General features: G+C 30.0%; 1 protein-coding gene across 1 annotated transcript; it reads left to right on the top strand.

Annotated features, from left to right (window-relative positions):
- The first annotated feature begins 14,644 nt into the window (after positions 1-14,644).
- On the top strand, positions 14,645-18,092 carry LOC109808466 (RNA-binding CRS1 / YhbY (CRM) domain-containing protein). Its single transcript, XM_020371487.3, is given in 6 exon segments — positions 14,645-14,894; positions 14,896-15,247; positions 16,357-16,484; positions 16,673-16,898; positions 16,974-17,101; positions 17,358-18,092. Coding segments are annotated over 6 exon segments (1,218 nt in total). The 5' UTR covers positions 14,645-14,699; the 3' UTR covers positions 17,547-18,092.
- Positions 18,093-19,530: the final 1,438 nt, after the last annotated feature.

Below are 19,530 nucleotides of genomic sequence, written 5' to 3'. Positions count from 1 at the left end.
TGTGTGCAGCGGAGTTTATATTTTTAAAGAAAAAATAAATAAGGAACTATTTCATTTATATAAACTAATGAGTCGAGACACGTATTAAATAAAAAAAAAATATTAATTTAATTAATATTATGATTAATTTATTAATTTTAAATTCTTAAATGATTTAAAAATATTTTTTTTTAATTTTTTAAAATATAAGGGTATAATGGTAAAAAAAAAAGTGAAGACTAAGATAATTATTGAGAAGGAATTCCTTTATATATTAGTATAGACTAGATGAAAAAAGAGGTACTCTTACCTTTATTATTTTAAAAATAAATATAAAAAATTACGAAATGGATAATTATTTATTTTGTTAAAAAAAATTCAATTTATACTAAATCATTTTTGAACATAAATAATATTCCCAATTTATGATAAATAATTTATAATTTATTTGATGTATAATATTTAAGATTATTTTGAATTATTATTAAATTATTTTTTACATATTGATAATTTGTTTGAAAATGTTGAAATTTAATTTAGAAACAGAAATATTAATATAAATTAAAATAAATAATGAACTAAAAAATTAAAAATACTTTCGTCGAATAAAAAAATCCTATCTATTCTAATTTAGGGAGAGATGATTTTATGTTTGAAAAAATTGCAGAAATAATTCAAAATGCTAATGCTTTGAATTTTCCTTTTGGGACATTAAATTTTTTTGGTATCAACCAAAACAAATGAAAAAACATGATAAATTTATTAATTTCCGAAATAAAATCAACGAAAGTTTATTACCTCAATTACGCAAACTTACTTTTAATAAATTATCAATTAATCTATTTCTATATTGTAAATTATAATATTTTAATTTGAAGAGTGAAGTTATCATTCTCTCGATTATAAATTTTTAACATACTATTTTTTTACTTTATCTTTTTGGGCGGTACATTTCACTTATTATCTTTATAACTAATCAGGGGTTTTGAATCCTGCATTATATATGTAGTCGCGTTAAATCTTGGGACCAGCTATTTCACTTTTTGAGGTGTCTCCAAAGTAACGAGGAGATTAGTCACTACTAGTGAATACTCCAGGAACGAACAAAAAAAAAGTAATTATTTCACTAAATCATCTCAACTAATTATCCTTTTAGTTTGATTTGTATATTTGATTTTATTAACAATTTATTTATTTTAATTAAAAAATAATTTTATATGATAATCTAAATTATTTATTATAAATATTTACACAAGAAGGTCTTTTCGCTATTGGACTGTATGAAGGATGAGGAGTCTATTTGTCTAAGCAAAAACCTCATGGCATCATGATAAACCCCTTATGCACAATAATGGCTACTACAAGTTTTCATTGAATTGTAAACAAGGTGTGATGGCAAACAACCCTCGTAACAATTCAAATTTTGGGTCAATTATAACAATGTATTAAAAAATGAGTTAAGAGTTTAATTTAATCTTATAAAATTAATTTATAAGGTGATTATTATTCTTCACTTATATACATTTTGTTGATATTATTTTTAGTTGATGTGGGGTGTCTAACATACATCTCTCACACCGAATACCAGACATCTCAAACGTGAAATTTATAGGGCTAGGCATTTGCGAATGTTCTGATAGTGAATGGCAGATATGCCCAATAACAAAAATTGCTAATACAAACTTTGATATGTTTTGATACCAGCTTAAAAAGTGGTTCAAAAGAACCATACTTAATCAATCAATTTGCACAAATATTTCTTTATAATTGTATTGGATACCAACATTTCCCTCTTGTGAATTGCAATAATAGATGTTGAATTTTTTTAATAAGTCTCACATAAAGGTGATGTTTGTGAGTAGATTGTCTAATGAGCTAAATTGTTGATAGAGAAGCTCACAAACAACGTTGTGAAACCCTTTATCCCCAAGTAATATAAAGATCATGGTAGAGGGCCCTAAACATGAATTTTAGTATGCATATTAAGTATTTTAAAGAAAAAATTATTAAAATATATAACAAATATATTTTTAATACATATAAAAATAAGCAAGTTTTGGTTTTGGTTTAGGATAGCATGTTTGTCTGAAAGTGACACCCACAACAAGAGTAGGAAGGGCAATAAAATTCAAGAACCTGACTCTTGAGTTTATTGGACCTTATTAGATTTTGTTGTATAGGCTCAGTTGCTTTTCAGTTGACATTATTGCCATTTTTGTTCAACTTACACAATGTGTTTCATGTGGCAAAGTTAAGGAAGTGTAAGCATGAAACTTGTCATGTGGTGGAATCAAATGTGGTGCAAGTTAAGGAGAACCTAACCTATGAGAATAAATTGGTTGTTGTTAATCACAAGTTAAAGGATTTTAGAGACAAATCCATAAACTTAATGAAATTTGTGCGAGATGTAGTTACCAATGAGTTTATCGTGGGAGGTAGAAGAAAATATCAAAGGTCAATATCCATAACTCTTTCCAAGTAAGCAGATTTTCGAGAACAAAAATTTGTATTATTGGGAAAAAAATTGTAACATTGTGTTGTGAATTATTGTTTATTTAAGTTTTAATATTTTAATGATTTTGTGTTGCTTTGATGTTTTAAAACTCCAAGGATTAAGGAATTCTTAAAAGTTTAGTTATTTGGGGTTGTTTTATGTTGAGGTTAAAGTTGACCAAGTTTGGGGAAAGGTATATCAAAATTTTCGAGAACTTGAACTTCATAAGTTCATTTCTTAAACATTTTAGAGAGATAGACCTTGCAGGTAAAAAAGACCTTTTTTTTTCTTTTTGATTCATAAAAGTGCTCTAATCCTTCTTCAAAGTAGAGATTTTAGTGGTTGAGTTGAAATTTAAAGCTTGGGAGTTGAGAATCAAAAGTTGAGGTTGTCATAAAATGAGAGCTCGAAAAGTCGCATTATTCGTTGTTATTCCTTCTTTCCCTTACTTTTGGAATATTCGAGGCAAAGGAAGCTTGTGACTTAATTTTCAATATGAATATGTTGATTTGTTATGTTGAATTCATGCTTGAATCATGATTTATATTGAAATTTGAAGCGTAGAACCCTAAGGGATGCGTTTTGGGGTTTTCTTGGTGTTGGAATTGGAATGATAATTTTAGATCTTTTGTTGATGCATGTTGCTTACTTTGATGGATTTGAGTTGTTTATGATGTATATACGTTGATTTGGAATTGATATGGATTGATGATTGAAATTGTTGAGAGAAGTTGTGTTGTTTAAGTTGATGAATCGTGTTCTTGAATATGTTGTATTTGTTGCATATGCTTGTTTAAAGTGTCCATGTGGCTTGCTTAAGTGAGCTTGTTCAATCATTTCAGAGGTGGTCTCTGACTTCACTTGTTCAAAGTGCCCATTTCGTCACTCTAAGACAATTTCACTTGCTCAAAGTGAGTACTCACTTGCTTATGCGAGCTAGCTTCATCTCCCAGGTGGAGTCTCTATCTAAACTTGCTCAAAGCGAGCTGTTGAGGGTTTGGAGCAAATTTAGCTCACTTAGAGTGTGCCCTGTTGAGCTTGAAGCGACACTTTTTTTAAAAAACTTGTAGTTTCTAAAGTTATATTTTTTCCTATGTTGTGATATACATGAAACATGTTGTTGTGTTGAAATGTGTTGTGATATGCATGAGGCATGTTGTTGTGTTGATAACATATATGATGCAAGTTGAGTTGTGTTGTGATCTTAGGACTAGAAAGATGTTGTTTTAAAAGTTGAAATATCTCATTGTATGAATATGTGTTGTGGTGTTCTAAGAGTCAAATTGTTAAAAAACCCTTCTCAAGTTTGTTGCCTTAAGTGGAGTATTGAGTCCCCTGTAAATTCTTACTTGATATCGTACATACTGGTTTAGAAGTGGTCAATTTGTGTAAGGTATGAAATCAATATGTAAAATTCTTAATTGATTGTTAGAAAGGTGCACAATATTTAGAGGATAGTCGGTGAGTTAATTCCATATATACTTAGTTGATGCATATTAATATCATGCTAAGCTCACACCCAAACTATTTTATTTTAGATAGTGGTATTGGATTTTCCTAGTGTAAGTGAAAAAATTTGAGAAATCATATTGTATTGATATCCAACTTTGTTGTTAATCTAACAAGTCAAAAAAGTTATGTTGTATTGGTTTGGTAATGTCAAGCTACTTAGATTGCTCACCTATATTGTAAGAAATCTTTTAATTGAAATGTGTGACGACGCATAAAATTATAGTGTTGTGAAAATATTGTGTTGGTACATCGATGAGTTGTATATTATATTATCAAGTTGTTGAGTTGTAAAATTGCTGAATTACATAAATGTTGTGAAGTTTATTTGATGAGTTGATTATTATATATTGTTTAAGTTTAGCACATGGTTGTTGTTGATAAATTGATGTTGATGATGTTTATATAGTTGGCTATTTGCTTGTATGTTATGTTATTTTCTTTGCATACAAGTTTATCTTTGCTTTTTCATGTTATTATAATACAATAATTATTTTATTATGGGAACATGACAAGTTTAGGTTGAAGGACAAACATGTCGTGTCATGCTGAAAGTGATTTATTTTGGTAAATACAACTAGCTATTGCATGATCAACAACTTATAATTTTTATGTTTTGTAGTTTGGATATTGTATATATATGTGGATAAGATTATATTGAAATCTTGTTGAAAAATCTTAATATTTTAAGTTGTTTGCTATACATATATTTTATCACATGAATATTCATACATTACTTACATAATAATCTTATATTGAGTTATATTTATATTTCTTGCTACTTAATCTATGAGGTATAATAAGTATACATATTTACTGAGTCGTTCCATGATACAATATATTTTCAATAAAATTTATATACTCAAAATTAGTTATAAAAACTCGTATTAATAAAAATGTAAATAATAAATTATTCAAACTAACTAGGTGTCGACGAAAAAAACATTGTGCAAAGACCAATTTAAAATATAAGGTTTTTTCAAAATAAAAAAGGTTTAAAACATAAGCTTATATCGTAAAAGAAAGAGAAACTATATTAAAAAAAATGCTAAGGACACATTGAACCATGAGTCCATTGAGTAACTGGTGAGTGGTGTGCCATTTTTTTTTCTTTTTTTATTTTGTTCCAAGGAATATGGAATGCGTGCGAATTGACACTTGGCAGGGGAGCCAAATTAAACGCCGAAATTTTTTTGTTTCGCGATGAGGAATGCGCCCCATTACTGATCAGAAAAATTATAATAAAATTAAAAAAAAATTCAGCCAGCATGAATTGTTTGTGCTAGCTACCATGACATATTTACGTATACAATACAATATGGTATTATTTTGTTTTTATATTTTTATATTTTTATATAATATTCTATTTAGGAATTTACTCATCACTATGAGTGTTCTAAAACAACAATGGGTAACAAAAAAAGTTCTTCTAACTATATTTAAAAATAAAGTACTAATGATTTTATATTTTTTTAACGTGTTAAAGGACTTTATCTTTATTTAATATTTTCTTGTTAGTTTTCTTTGATTATTCTTACTTTGGATTACAGTATTTATACATTTACGTTTTATTTATAATTAGTGAAATTTTTTTATTATTATGTAAAATAAAACTATTGAGACATCAAATTTAATGAATGTCATAGATTCAAACATACAAAGATCAAACAAATACCTACATTCTTTTGTAAAGATAAAAAAATATTACAAAAATATCATAATGAGAATTGAACATAAATTTTCATGCTTCTAAATAACTCATTTCCTCCCCACCCAACTACTAGAATAATCCTGTTGGTTAAATAAATACCTACATTGAAATAAAGACATTAAATTATTTAATTAATAAAGATGAGGATAAAAAAGTATTCACATCAACCATAAATGTAAAATTGAGATGTTACCTTAACGTCAATTAGCTATATTAAAAATCTAAAAAAAAATTATTTTTTTATAAAAATAAATTTAACACTTTGAAAATGTAAAATATATATTTAGTCAAACACATAATATCTTTGTTTTTTTAAGCTATTAACTTATTATAAAAATTACTAATAAACTTACAATATATATTATAATAATTTATGACTAATAATTAATAGGTTAAATCACACTTTTGATCATTTATTTTATTTATTAGATGCATTTTAATTTTTTATGATTATTTATCTCTTAAATTTGAATCATTTTGATCTTTTTAAAATAATGATTGTTTTAAATTTTGAGACATGTTTTAAATATTTTTTTTCACTAATTTTAAGACTTAAAATTTATCATGTTACTTCTATAAAAATTATTGAATATAATTGAAATTTAAATAAAAATATTTTATAAACATTGTAAAAATCACATAAAAATATGTTTAAAAAATAATTAAAAATTTTAAAAAATTTAATTTCATATTACATTCTAATTACTCATCAAATATTTTTTCACATAATTTTTACTATGTTTATAATTATTTTGAATTTAAACGTCAATTAAATTTCATAATTTTTTATATAAATAAATATAATATTATAAATTTTATGTTTTAAATCAATAAAAAAATATTCAAAATCATGCTGTTTAGTTTTTGCATAAATTTCTCACAAAATTGTTCTTTTAAAGAGGTATAAAACTAACTTTCTTGAAGAAAAAAAAATAAAGTTTTAATGTCGTAAAAACTTCATGTTACCTTTACTTTCATATTTAATGCAATAAAAATCCTTGATTCTAGGTAACATTTTAAACATTCCAAGAAATGCTTATTACCAACCAAATTTTTTTTCATGATTATTAGAGATTATGACTTCAAGGATTAATGTTTTCATAAATCATGATTTCTCAAACATAAAAAAAAAAATATTGTGTACCAAATGTCTCATAAAAGTGGAAGGGGCGACAAGTTTGGACAATATGTTATTGGATATGTAATGATTTATTATTGGAAGAACAATCTAAACATAATCAAATACAATTTACGTACTTACATTTATCAATGTACCAAGTATATTTAAGGGTAGACTTAAATATGTTTTAATTTCTAAAATTTATGTAAATTTATTTTTAGTTCTTCAAATTTAAAATTAATATTTTTAGTCTTTTAATTTTAAAAATATATTATTTTAATCTTTATGCTCAAATTTTGCTTGTAAATATGTTAAATATTTTCCCACTAAATTCACATATTAATCTCATTGTTAGTAAAAATATTATATTAAACCTAGTTGATGTTGTATAAACATAATTGTTTCAAACTATCATTGTCAAATATGTTATTGATAATTTAAAAGAATAAAATAATATTTTTAATTCACAAAAACTAAAAAAATTAATTTTAAATTTGATAGATCAAAAATAAATTCTTAAATTTAAAAAAATTAAAAATATATTAAAATCTAATATAGTAATAAAAAATAAAGTGAATTATTGAAGATGCAATGGGCTAATATGGAAAGAAAAACCCATTCACTTATTCACATTTTCAACCGAAAATAAAAGGACACCGAAGCTCATGTTTCAGGCTTATTTGAATCCATAACCTGTGTGTGTCATCTTCTCTCTATGTAGCGATGTGTTTATAAGCGATATTATGTCACTTTACTTCTTCATTCTACAACCCCATTCTTCTAAACCTTAGAATCATATTGTTTCTTCATTTTTCTATCTGTGTGCGTCGAAACAACATGGAAGTGATGGAAATAGTAAAAGGTTTGAGTAAGAGGAATGCGTATTGGGCTGGGTGATGACAGTGTTTGAAGTTTAGCGCAAAGCGAATAAAGCCTTTGTCCCTTGCCGAGTAATTGCACAGCGACACTTGCAACTTCTTCTACATCAACATTAGGGTTACATGAAAAGGCATGGGTTGCATTCTATTATGGAATCACAACCTAGACTTTGCCCCACATTTTGGTCTCTTCATTTGCTTCAATCACTATTCTGCCGCCAATGCACTTCTTGCCTTGATTATTACTTTCTTTTTTATCCATGCCCCTAAACATTTTCCCTTTTATTTCATCATTGTATAATGTTCATATATATGTTAGGTTTTACTTTGTCAAATTCATTTCGAGTCCATACTTGATTTTAAGTTCAAAAAACTTACTTTTCGTTGCATCATTTCTTTTTATTAATTTACTTTTAGAATAAGAAACATCTAAATATAAGTCATGCAAAATAAATTTAAAGGCAGTGAAAAAAATTGTTAGCATGGTAGGTATTAGGGAAATATAATACTCCATTGCTTATTTTGATTTGTTTGCATAAAATAATATTGTGCGGCTATGATATCATATTAATTCTCTTGAAATTGTGCTTTTGTCATCAAATATGTTGTCGAATGACAAATTTTCCCTCCTTGTATTAGGTGTCATTTTTAACCAGTTTTCATGGATTAAACTAAACAATTCTTTTATTCTATAAATAGTTTAGATAACCTTATTGTAATGGTATAGCATATAGATTAGATTAGCTGGATTCACAAACATTTTCAAACTAAATTAAGAGTATATGCTCTACTTTTTTATTGCTATAATTTTTTTTAACTCTTAAGTTGCCATAATTCTTTTTGGTGTTAATATTCAACTCATATTAGAGGTAGTGTTGCATTGATCTGACTAATGGAGACTTGGGATTGCATGAGTTGATTTGAAGGTTTAAACTTTAGATGTCACATTTGCATCATCATATCAGTCTTCCACTAAAATATAGTTTGTGATCAAGAACATGTTTGTGTGAGATAGGATTTACCATGGACATGGAAGGTGTAACAAGGTACGAGACCTTGTTAGTTCATTGCACTATGTGATTGTTATGTTCGTCTTTCGCTAAGACTAAGATGCATTTTGTATGACATTTTTAGGCATTTGTCCTTGGTCAATGTTTGCTAGAATGATCTACGCGTCCTACATTAGTGCAGATTAACCATTCAGTTCTTAGTGGTATCTGCAGGTGATGAGGGATACATTTCAAAAACTATAGTGGCGTTTCTAACCATTATATATACACCAAATTGTTGGAGATTTTTGTAGAAGATTGTTGTGATGGCAATTTACATTTGTTGCTACATTACATCCTCTTGTAACATACTAGTGATAATAATAAGAAATGGCTGGAAACACTTGTTTAAATACCGCTATTGGTTAAAAAATTTGGGGACTTTTGAAATAAGTAGGTCAATTTCTATGTAACAAGTCTCTCTATAATTGTCTTATTTCGAAAAAAAATGTGTTGGTAACATTCTTTTATGAATCACTAAATACACCTATTACATATTATTTTTCTAGTACTCTTAATAACATGTTTGATTTCACGTTTAGATGTTTCAAAATGAACTTTTACGCATTTTAATGTTCTAAATGACAAAACAATTATACTCATGAATTGGAAAAAACATGGGTTAGGTTGAACTTAACATTTTTCCAAACACTAAGGTTTGTCATTTGTGTATGTCAAAATGTTGGGAGTAAATGGGGCTCCGATCTTAAAAAGAATCTGCAAAAAGGTTGCCAAATAAGTCACTAGATTTTATACTCTTTCTGCAACTATGTATGACAAAAAATAAAGACAAAAAGTTGATACTATACATGATTGGTCTCTGGCTTGTGTTACCAAAGTTGATGTTAGATAGGATTTTTGTCGTGGTTTGGAGGTTTTTGTTACATATTAAGATTAATGCCAACAATTAAATTACTATTCACAAGATGGAATTTTTTGTTGATAACAAGGTTTTAATATAATACTTGATTTTAATAGGTTAAATGATTTGTCATTGTCAAAATCATTGATCTAGTTTATAAGTTCATGGCACAATCGATGAAAGAAGCATGCAAAGTTAATAAGACTTTCTCATGCCATGTTTAAGAATCAATTTCAATAAAAAAAAATTTCAAACCCTTTAGTCTAAGCAATATGTAGATTGACAAGCCCAAAGAATGATTTCAAATTAATGCTCATTGAATGAAGGATTTTGTGTAATCGATTTATCATGGTTTTATATATATATATATATATATATATATATATATATATATATATATATATATTTTTTTTTTTTTTGTGTTTGCCTAAATTTGGGCCTAGTTGTGAACCCTTAGCATAGTACCATTTGCTACTTAAGTGCTTATTTTCCTTTTCAACAAGAGGAATGAAGTATTTTATCTTCTCAATTTCATATTTGCAGTAGTTGCAACCCTGATTCCCTACTAGTTCCTTAATAATTTGGTGCTTTCATTTCGATCCAATGCCTCCTAAATAGACCAAGGAGGTGGTTGATGCTATCCATAACTCAATGACAAATTAGGAGCAATTCAAACTTATTTGCAACCTAACAACACTTCTAGAATGGTTGTCAATCAACCATGCAACAATCCTTGGATGTTGTCAAGGAGAAATTAATGACTATGACTGTTCCATCCCAAAGTGCACCACCTCTACAACCCCGACATCGGTAATACCACCTATACTCCCTAGATTTACACCTCCATTATCCACTACTTTGTACATGTCCTCTCCCTTTACGTCTTCCATTTCACAAGGGGCACCCCCATTTTTCAACTTTCTTAGGCCATCCCTGCCTCTACCCCCACCTCTACCCCCACCTCTTGGTATTTGTTTGCCTTTCCCTCCCCACACCATTTTTCCTTTTGATATTCCCTAACATTTGGCCAACACACTATGACCCAACCTTACATGACTTGACCCTTCTCAAACAAAACTACTAACTCTCATAGTATGACTTTATCCTTTACCCAACCACCAGTTTTATCATCTTTGGGAGCCTCTTTTGCAAACCTTATACAATCACCCCTACCCTCTATCCATCCTCACAAATTGCAACTCACCAACTTTGAAGGGATAGACCCCTTGGATTGGATTTTTTAGGCCAAACAGTTCTTTTTATTATACCAAATCACTGTTGAGCATTGCATTCACCTTGATGCATTCTATATGAAGCGAAAAACCCTTAGTTGGTACAAGTGAATGTACCATAATCAATAGTTGACAAATTGACACTCCTTTGCTTGCGCTCTTGAGCTCCGTTTTGACCCCTCGTTCTATGAAAACCATCAATAGGAACTCTATAAGCTCTGTCAATATGGGTCAATTTTAGATTACCAAGCTCACTTTGAAAAGCTTGCTAATAGGATTTATGGTCTCTTTAGTGACAATTTATTAAACTATTTTATTTTTGGGCTCCAACATCATGAGTTGCTCATCTTACATCCTTGTTCTATATCTCAAGCCATTAGGCTTGCCAAACTTTTTGAATCCAAATTCAAGGACACTAAACCCAATTACAATAAACCAAATAATAACCCACACATTCCAAACACTTTCCCTAACCCAACACTCACAAAGCCAACCATACATAGCACACCTACTTCAACCATTTTACCTATTAAACGCCTAGCCTCTAGCCAAATGCAAGAAATGAGAGCCCAAGGCTTGGGCTATAATTGTGATAAGAAGTTTATGCGTGGTCATAAATTGATGTTCTACTCCAAGATTTCTCTTGTTTCTAATTGATGAACCGATGTTGAGTGTCTTTTATGTGTAATTTACACTCAACTTTTGGTACTCTTTTTGGTATTTGTAGATATTTATATATGTTATTTTGCCTCTAAATTGGAAGAATCAAAATATACTAAAAGGGTAGTAGAGTAGTAGCAAAAGCCTAATGTTTTCTCTCCATTTTTTGTAGGAAAATTGAGAAGACAGATTTCCACAGCCATAACTGTGGTTCTGGAGCTATAGCTGTGGAAATCTGGGGAGAAATTTTGAAGACCAGAAACTTGCAGCTATAGCTGTGGATTCTGCAGCTATAGCTGTGGAAATCTGGAATGCTCATTTTTGGTTCCAGAGACTTGAAGCTAAAGCTGCAGGTCCAAAGCTTGAGCGTTGAGACTTGGGAGATCAAGGAAAAGCCACAGAGACTCACAGCCATAGCTGTGGTTTCACAACTACAGCTCAGGGAGTTGCTTAATCATGAATGAGTTTCCATAGCCATGGCTGTGGAGCTACAGCTGCAGCGCCAGAGATTTCTTCACCCTGAAGGACTCTCCACAGCTATAGTCGTGGATCTACAGCTGCAGCCGTGGGAATAAAAGTCACTTTTTGGCCCTGTTTTGAAGCCCATATAAAAGGGGAAAAGAGGAGAAACCAGGTATCACGAAAATTACAGAGAAAAACAGGGGAGAAGCACGTGAAGAGGGAAGAACGAAGGGAGAACAAAGATTTGGAAGCTGAATCCTTTGGGAACGAAGATCAACTCCATTTCTTCATCTTTTACTTTGTAATTTCTTCTTTTCACTCTTTGATCCTGTAATGGCCATGTGTGGCTAAACTTCTTAAGGATTGGTTGGATGTAACTACTAACTCCTCTTCTTCTTAAATATATGCATTTTGATCTCATTATTTGTGCTTGATTCTTCCCTTAATGCTTATATCGGCTTGATCACCCGTTGTATGATTTTTGGCTTTTGAATCCAGTTGGAAAACGTTTTCGAAAACCCGAACTGAATCTTGCACCTAATCATTTCTTGTTCTAGGAATAGACTTGATTTGGTTAGTCACATTGTTCAAGTCATTGTTCTTAATGCGAAGTGTTAAACTTAAAACATAGAGGAATCATGTTTTGAGCTTAATGACTTTAGGATTCAACCTTGAGGAATCTTGTTGAATTACTTAATGAACGTGAAAATAATGGAATTAAAATCGCATTTATCATAAGAAGATCTACGAGTTAGCAAGTGCTCCTGAACCAATCCTTGTTTCTTAATTATTGTTCTTACTATGTTTATTTTATTGTGTTGTTCTAATTTGTTTTCACTCATTTGCAATTATAACAAAATTCTCATTTGAATCATTAGAGCAAGAATTACTAAACACTCAAATCCCTGAGGACGATATTTGAATACTACTTCGAAACTTGGTTCACTTGCCAAGTGGTGGGTTTGTGAAAAAACCTTCATCAACCGGCAGAACAATCTATTGAGACACCCCTTGTGAGGCTACTTATCTAATCCCTGTTTCAGACCCTCCCATATTTCATCTCTCTTTTCAAGCCTTAATGTGTCACCCTTCCTCAAAAACACTCAAATTCCAAGGCAAACTCCATAATATAGCTATTTGAGTTTTAATTGACACCGATAGTTCCTATAACATCCTACAACCCTGTTTAGCTACACACCTTCAATTACCTATCACCCCCACTCCTAAATTTTCAGTCATGGTTGGTAATGACCAACATATTGAATGTTCGAGCCTATGTGAACAAAATCCTATTTCAATTTGAGGTCACCTTTTTTACATCATATTCTATCTCATGCCTATAGGGGAGTGTCGACATTGTTTTGGGCATGGAGTGGCTTCGCATCGTTGGCTCTCTCACTATTGATTTTGCCACACCGAATTTGTCTTTTACTCACAATATATCAAATAGCTAAATAAATATTAAATCTCATTAATAAAATAAATATATTAAAATTATTAATAAAATATTTTATGAAAAATGAAATATTGTCAGAGTCATGATCTACTTATTTTAACGAATTTCAAAGACTTAATTTTTTACTAAATATCCTTTATATGTATCTAAGCTCTTTTATGTTTAGTTCTTTGGTTTGCACTTTTAAAGAGTTTATTTTTATTTCCCTGAAATAATATAGACATGATTAATATTTTGCAAATACAAATATAATAATTACAAATATTGGAAACATGGTAAAAATTAATTTACACATCAAAATGGCAAATTAATTAGTTAAGATTTTCATATTTTGAAGATAGAGGGATTACACGATAAGTGAATCTCTCATAATAATTATTTTATGTAACCATATTGGTGAAAAATGATTTTGTATTTTTTACATGTATATATACAACTTTTAATATAACCCCATATATTTGATTTAAAATAATTAACTTTTAGAATACATGTCTTATAAGTATGATCAAGTCTTAATGAGTTAGATTAATTTATTAGAATTTCCTAACTTAAACCAATAAAATATGAGTTTTAATATTATATATCAGTGTAAATTATTTTATATTATAAAAGAATTACAAATCATAATATATTACAAATCAAAATATAATGAAATATATTTTGTCATGATTATATATTAATAAAACTTAAATATATTTTTAGTCTTTTAAATCTAAAATAAATTTATTTTTATCCTTCAAATTTAAAATTATTATTTTTAATATTATAATTTTTAAAAATTTTGATTTAGGTTCTTAAATAGCTAATAATAAATCTTAAATTGAGACAATTATACAATATCGATTAAGTTTAATATGATATATTTACTATAAAAAATACTTATAGGTAGATTTTATGCGAGAGTATTTGACAAATTTTTTAATAAAATTTAAATATATAAATTAAAATAATATTTTTTAAAATTATAAAACTAAAAAATTGATTTTAAATTTAAAAAATTAAAAATAAATTTAACAAAAAATTTAAAACATATTTAAACTTATTAATAATATTATGAATTAAGTAAAAAATTATTTCTTGTGTCGAATGATCAAGTTATGTTAAAAATCATTAACTCATAATACAAATTTTAACATCATTATAATTTAACCCGGGCTAATAAAACTTTCTGTGTTATTGAAACTTATTTTTGCAGGATTAAAAAAAAAACAAAAAAAAGAACATACTTTTGCAGCTAGAAGAACCACCACTGCTCAAACATTATGCACCCTTAAAGCTTAAACCCTAATGTCCCTCCTCGCTGGTCTTACCCGCCAAAATTCAGCCACCGCCACGCTGCTCACGCGCCACCTCTCCTCCGCCGCCTCCAAACTCCACGCCTGCTACACTTTCAAACCCCCTTCTTCTCTCACTCCCGAGGCCCAATGCCCCAATTCCCCTCCCACCAAGCCCAACCAGAAAAAGGCCAAGCCCAAGTACCGGCCCCCCCTCCTCCCTCGACCGGAGTGGCCGCAAAACGGTCCGTTCCGACGACTTGCCCTTCGACTTCCGATTCAGCTACACGGAGAGCAGCCCCAAGGTGCGACCCATCGGGCTGAGGGAGCCCAAGTACTCGCCCTTTGGGCCGGACCGGCTCGACCGGAAGTGGACCGGAGTGTGTGCCCCCGCGGTGGACCCCACGGTGCAGACCTTGGAGGGTGCGGAGGACCCTAAGTTGGAGGAGCAAAGGAAGAAGAAGAGAGAGATGATTCAAGGAAAACCGCTTTCCAGTGATGAGAGAAAGGCACTGGTTTCGCAATGCGAGAGAAGCAAAACTAACAAGCATGTCAATATCGGTATGAAAGTTTAACTAGCCTTATGAATACTTAGGGACTAACGTCATGATTTATGAATACTTAAATTATATGCAAGAAGTTTTAGGTTCGATGTTCATGTACGTTGTTATAATCTATCTCACTTATCAAAAAAGAATTTTTTTTTTAAGTGTGTGGAAAAGTATACCTTATTTTTGTTTATTTTTTTCATAGGTTAGTTATGTGATTTGAGGAAATGTTGAGATGTTGTTTAAGGTGGTTTGGATATGTGCAAGGGCCATTGGAAGTACTGGGTTTAGGAGAGTAGTTTGTATTGCTTTTACTTTTTAGTCCCACAAAAAGGGATAGAGGAAGATTAAGAAGTGCATTGAAGAAAATTGTTAAAAGGGTCTCAGGGTGAATAGTATCCCTGAGTTTTTTTTTTTTTTTTTTTTTTTAAAATAGAGCCCAATTGCGAGGTGTGATCCATGTATTCAACTTTAACGAGTGAGATAGGGCTGTTATTGTTGTTTTTAAAAACTATCAAATATTTATGCTTCAAAATGTTTGCTGGATTCATGTCAGATATGTGCTAAAAAAATTCAATTTCATTTTGAACTTTTGTGGCGGGAGGGGTGGGATTTGGTAAGAAATTTTTCAATGGTTGCTTGGTGCTTATAAATTTGCATTTTGTTTGATGAGACAGACAGCATGATGTTCTTTGGTCCTTTTTCTACAAGCTTTTATTTTTTGTTTGGTTTTGGTTGTGTTGAGAAATGAATAACACATCAATCTGTTTTGCATTGATAGTGGAATTGTGTTGGATGGATATGGTGAGCTGAGGAGGCAACTTTGTCCATTTGCTGACATGTATTGGAAGCATGTTTCGAATGTTGTTTTCATTGTAGTTGTAGTTATTTCTAGGAAGATCCTGCAGATAGATGTTTAAATAAAAGTTCTAGATTCGGTTGTGAATTTTATCTTGCCCTTCTCCATATAATTTGGTTGCAGCTTTCTCAATGAATTACTATATTTTTATGTAGAAAAGGCTAAATAACACAACCAGAACTTTTCTTTTTAACTTCATTATGTGTTCTTGAATCTCTATCTTGTAATTCATTAATGATGGACTCTGATTGTTTTGGTTTCAGGGAGGGATGGTTTAACTCACAACATGCTGAATGTTATTCATAACCATTGGAAATTTGCTGAAGCAGTTAGAATCAAATGCATGGGTGTTCCAACGATGGACATGAATAATATTTGTACCCAGCTTGAGGTTCATGTCTTTTCATACTCTTCGCTTCTTTCATTTACTTAAGTAGAGTTTTATATTATGATCCGTTTTGAAACATGTGGACTCTTATGATAGTTAAACTGTGGGTTGGATTGTTTGTGAATTGCGATTATTATATCTAAACCTATCAAATAACACATGTATTAGCAATTCTCATGTTCTTGTTGCAGGACAAAACATTTGGGAAGGTCATTTTCAGACATGGGGGTACACTTGTATTATACAGAGGCAGGAATTATAATCCAAAAAAGAGGCCTGTAATTCCTCTTATGTTGTGGAAACCCCATGAACCTGTATATCCCAGACTGATCAAGACAACAATTGATGGTTTAAGTATTCAGGAAACAAAAGAAATGCGGAAGAGAGGACTAACTATTCCTGCTTTAACAAAACTTGGTATGTCCGTTGCATTTTCTAATTCAATTGCCGGTATGCTTTTGCAAACATAATTGACCCTGAAGTGAATTGCAGCCAAAAATGGTTATTATGCTTTTTTGGTACCCATGGTCAGAGATGCTTTCCTCTCCTGTGAATTGGTTCGGATAGACTGCACAGGGCTTGAGAGGAAAGATTACAAGAAAATAGGCTGCAAACTCAGGGTAAAGACTATTATTTTTTGCTTTGCTGAAATGGTTGTGATAACTAAATTTACAATGCTATCTTTGCCATGTAATTATCTTGTGTTGCATAACTATGATGTAAAATGCCTTTTTCTGCTAGGATGATTAGGTACCTCAATTCAAGTTTTAAAATTGAGTTTGTTTGGCTATTATATGATTTCTGGTTTTCAAGTTTTGTTCCCCTGGGCTTGGTGATTTAAGTTGCTCTTTTCAATTATCTCATGTATTAATGCAGGACCTGGTCCCCTGTATTCTGGTGACATTTGATAATGAACAAATTGTGGTTTGGAGGGGGAAGGATTATAAGCCACCGAAGGATGGAAGCTTTCTTAAAGTTAAAGATCGAGAATCATTTGATGATGACATGTATGTAGAAAAAGAGGAACATGTTAATGAGACTAAACACTGCAATCAACTGTGTTAATTAAGTGAAATCTTTGGGCAAATTGCAGCCATGAATCAGAAATTCTTTGTAAATGCAGTCAATGAGGGAGTTTGAGAAAATTTACTGCCAAGGTTGATGCTTCTATTTGGACAAACAAGATATCTTCAAACTGCTCTTGTCCATGACTCATTTTTAGCCTTAAAAGTTGTAAGGAAAAATCTGAAGCTATAGGATGAGTTTTTAATCATATGCTGGCTATCACAGTGCAGAACTGCAGTTTGGTTGGGAATTTTCATATTCTCCATGATCTGCAAATGGTGCACAAAGCTCTTCTAGTACGAATCAGATTGGAAGTAAAGTCGAGAGATTTCATACGTTGTTTTGCCACAAATTCACACCAGCCAATCAGGAATCAATTCATATTTTGCTGACATAGCCGTTTGGTATTTCATGCTGTGAGAATCTTAGACTGTAAATTGAGTTGTTTTCAGACCATAGTCATGGGGGAACTCGGTTCAAAAGCCAAAATCGAGTAATTGACTGTTTGATATGAAAAGTTCAAATACTATTATTTTTTATATTGCATGTTGGAGTAATTTAGCTTTAGAAATTTCATATTTCAAAACCTGTAAACAAAACCTTAATAAAACAGGTTTTGATAACACAACGAGTGAATGTTACCGCTGAATCATATGAAAGGAAAATTGATGAAAGGTGCTGAACAACATCCCACCATGATATTGGATCACTTATTTACTATTTACTTAAATTTAATATTTAACCAATGGAGCACCAGCACGTGGTTTCATTGCATTTTTTAATTTAATTTTTAACCAGTATGATTTACGAACATAAAACTGATGATAGAATCGTGTTTATTTCCCTATTAACGCAATCGAATTTTTATTGCAGCAATTTATTATTATTATTTTTCACGTGGCGTTTTAATAAATCTAGCATCATAATTAAAACATTGACCACTAAATATTAATAGCACGTGGAATCAAAGTTTTTTGCTTCATAAGTCATAACTTCAGTAATAGTATTATAGTAGTTAGGATGTCAATTTGATTACTTAACTCATTTGCAGGTCAGGCTAAATTAGGTTAATTTATGGTAGGAACTAATTATGAAACTGGACCAAGTGGACCACAAGCTATTCGGATAATGTTTGAACATATTAATTAATTGAAAACAAATTACTTAATTAATTTATTTAAAATAATGTAAATTAATTAACACTGAAAATATAATATGCATATTTTTAAAACGGCATTTATATAAACAGGAAAAAGAATAACGTGGACATTTAATTCTGATTATCTTTTGAGGTTGCAGCTAATTGAGGTCAAAAAAGAAAGTATCAAGTAATGAGTAAACTTGCACTTAATTTCTTATTATTTTAGCCCTCTTTAAACATTTTATTTAATTTCAATTCTACATAAAATATCATTTGTTATAGTTCAGTTTTATTATATCTTATATTGAGATTAAAGGTTAAAGGTTCATTTAGTTGAGAAAGTGAAGAAATTTAAGTTTTTATATGAAGTGAACAATTATTGTGACTAGAGTAGAACAGCAATTGCAAAATAATGACCTAATGAGTAACGATACAACCTCCAATTTTTTTTTCAAATTATCCTCCAAATATTAAAATATTAATATTTTTTAATAAATTTATTATAAAAATTTATTTAATTTAATATTTTATAATTTAAATTATTATTTTAATTATTCGGAATGCTTTTCGAATGTCATCATTTTTCATGACCTAATTAGCTCCACTTCCAAATATTCATTCAAGAAGAAGGTAAAGAAGGTGGAGAGAGGTTCAAGATGATTTGCCCAAACAATTCAATCATATCAAATATCAAGTTGCTGCATTTACATCCTACGAATTTGGTTTTCCTTTGGGTGATCATAAACTTTAATTTTATTATAATTTATTTTTAAACTTTACAATTTTTATAAATAAATATTTTGATTGCAATTTTATTTGAATTATTTTTTTTAAATCTCTTAT

Source organism: Cajanus cajan, chromosome 5, assembly GCF_000230855.2.
Source record: "Cajanus cajan strain Asha chromosome 5, NIPB_CcT2T_4, whole genome shotgun sequence".
Classification (NCBI taxonomy): Eukaryota; Viridiplantae; Streptophyta; class Magnoliopsida; order Fabales; family Fabaceae; genus Cajanus; species Cajanus cajan.
Note: the sequence above shows the minus strand (reverse complement) of the source record. Positions and strands in the feature narration are given on the sequence as shown.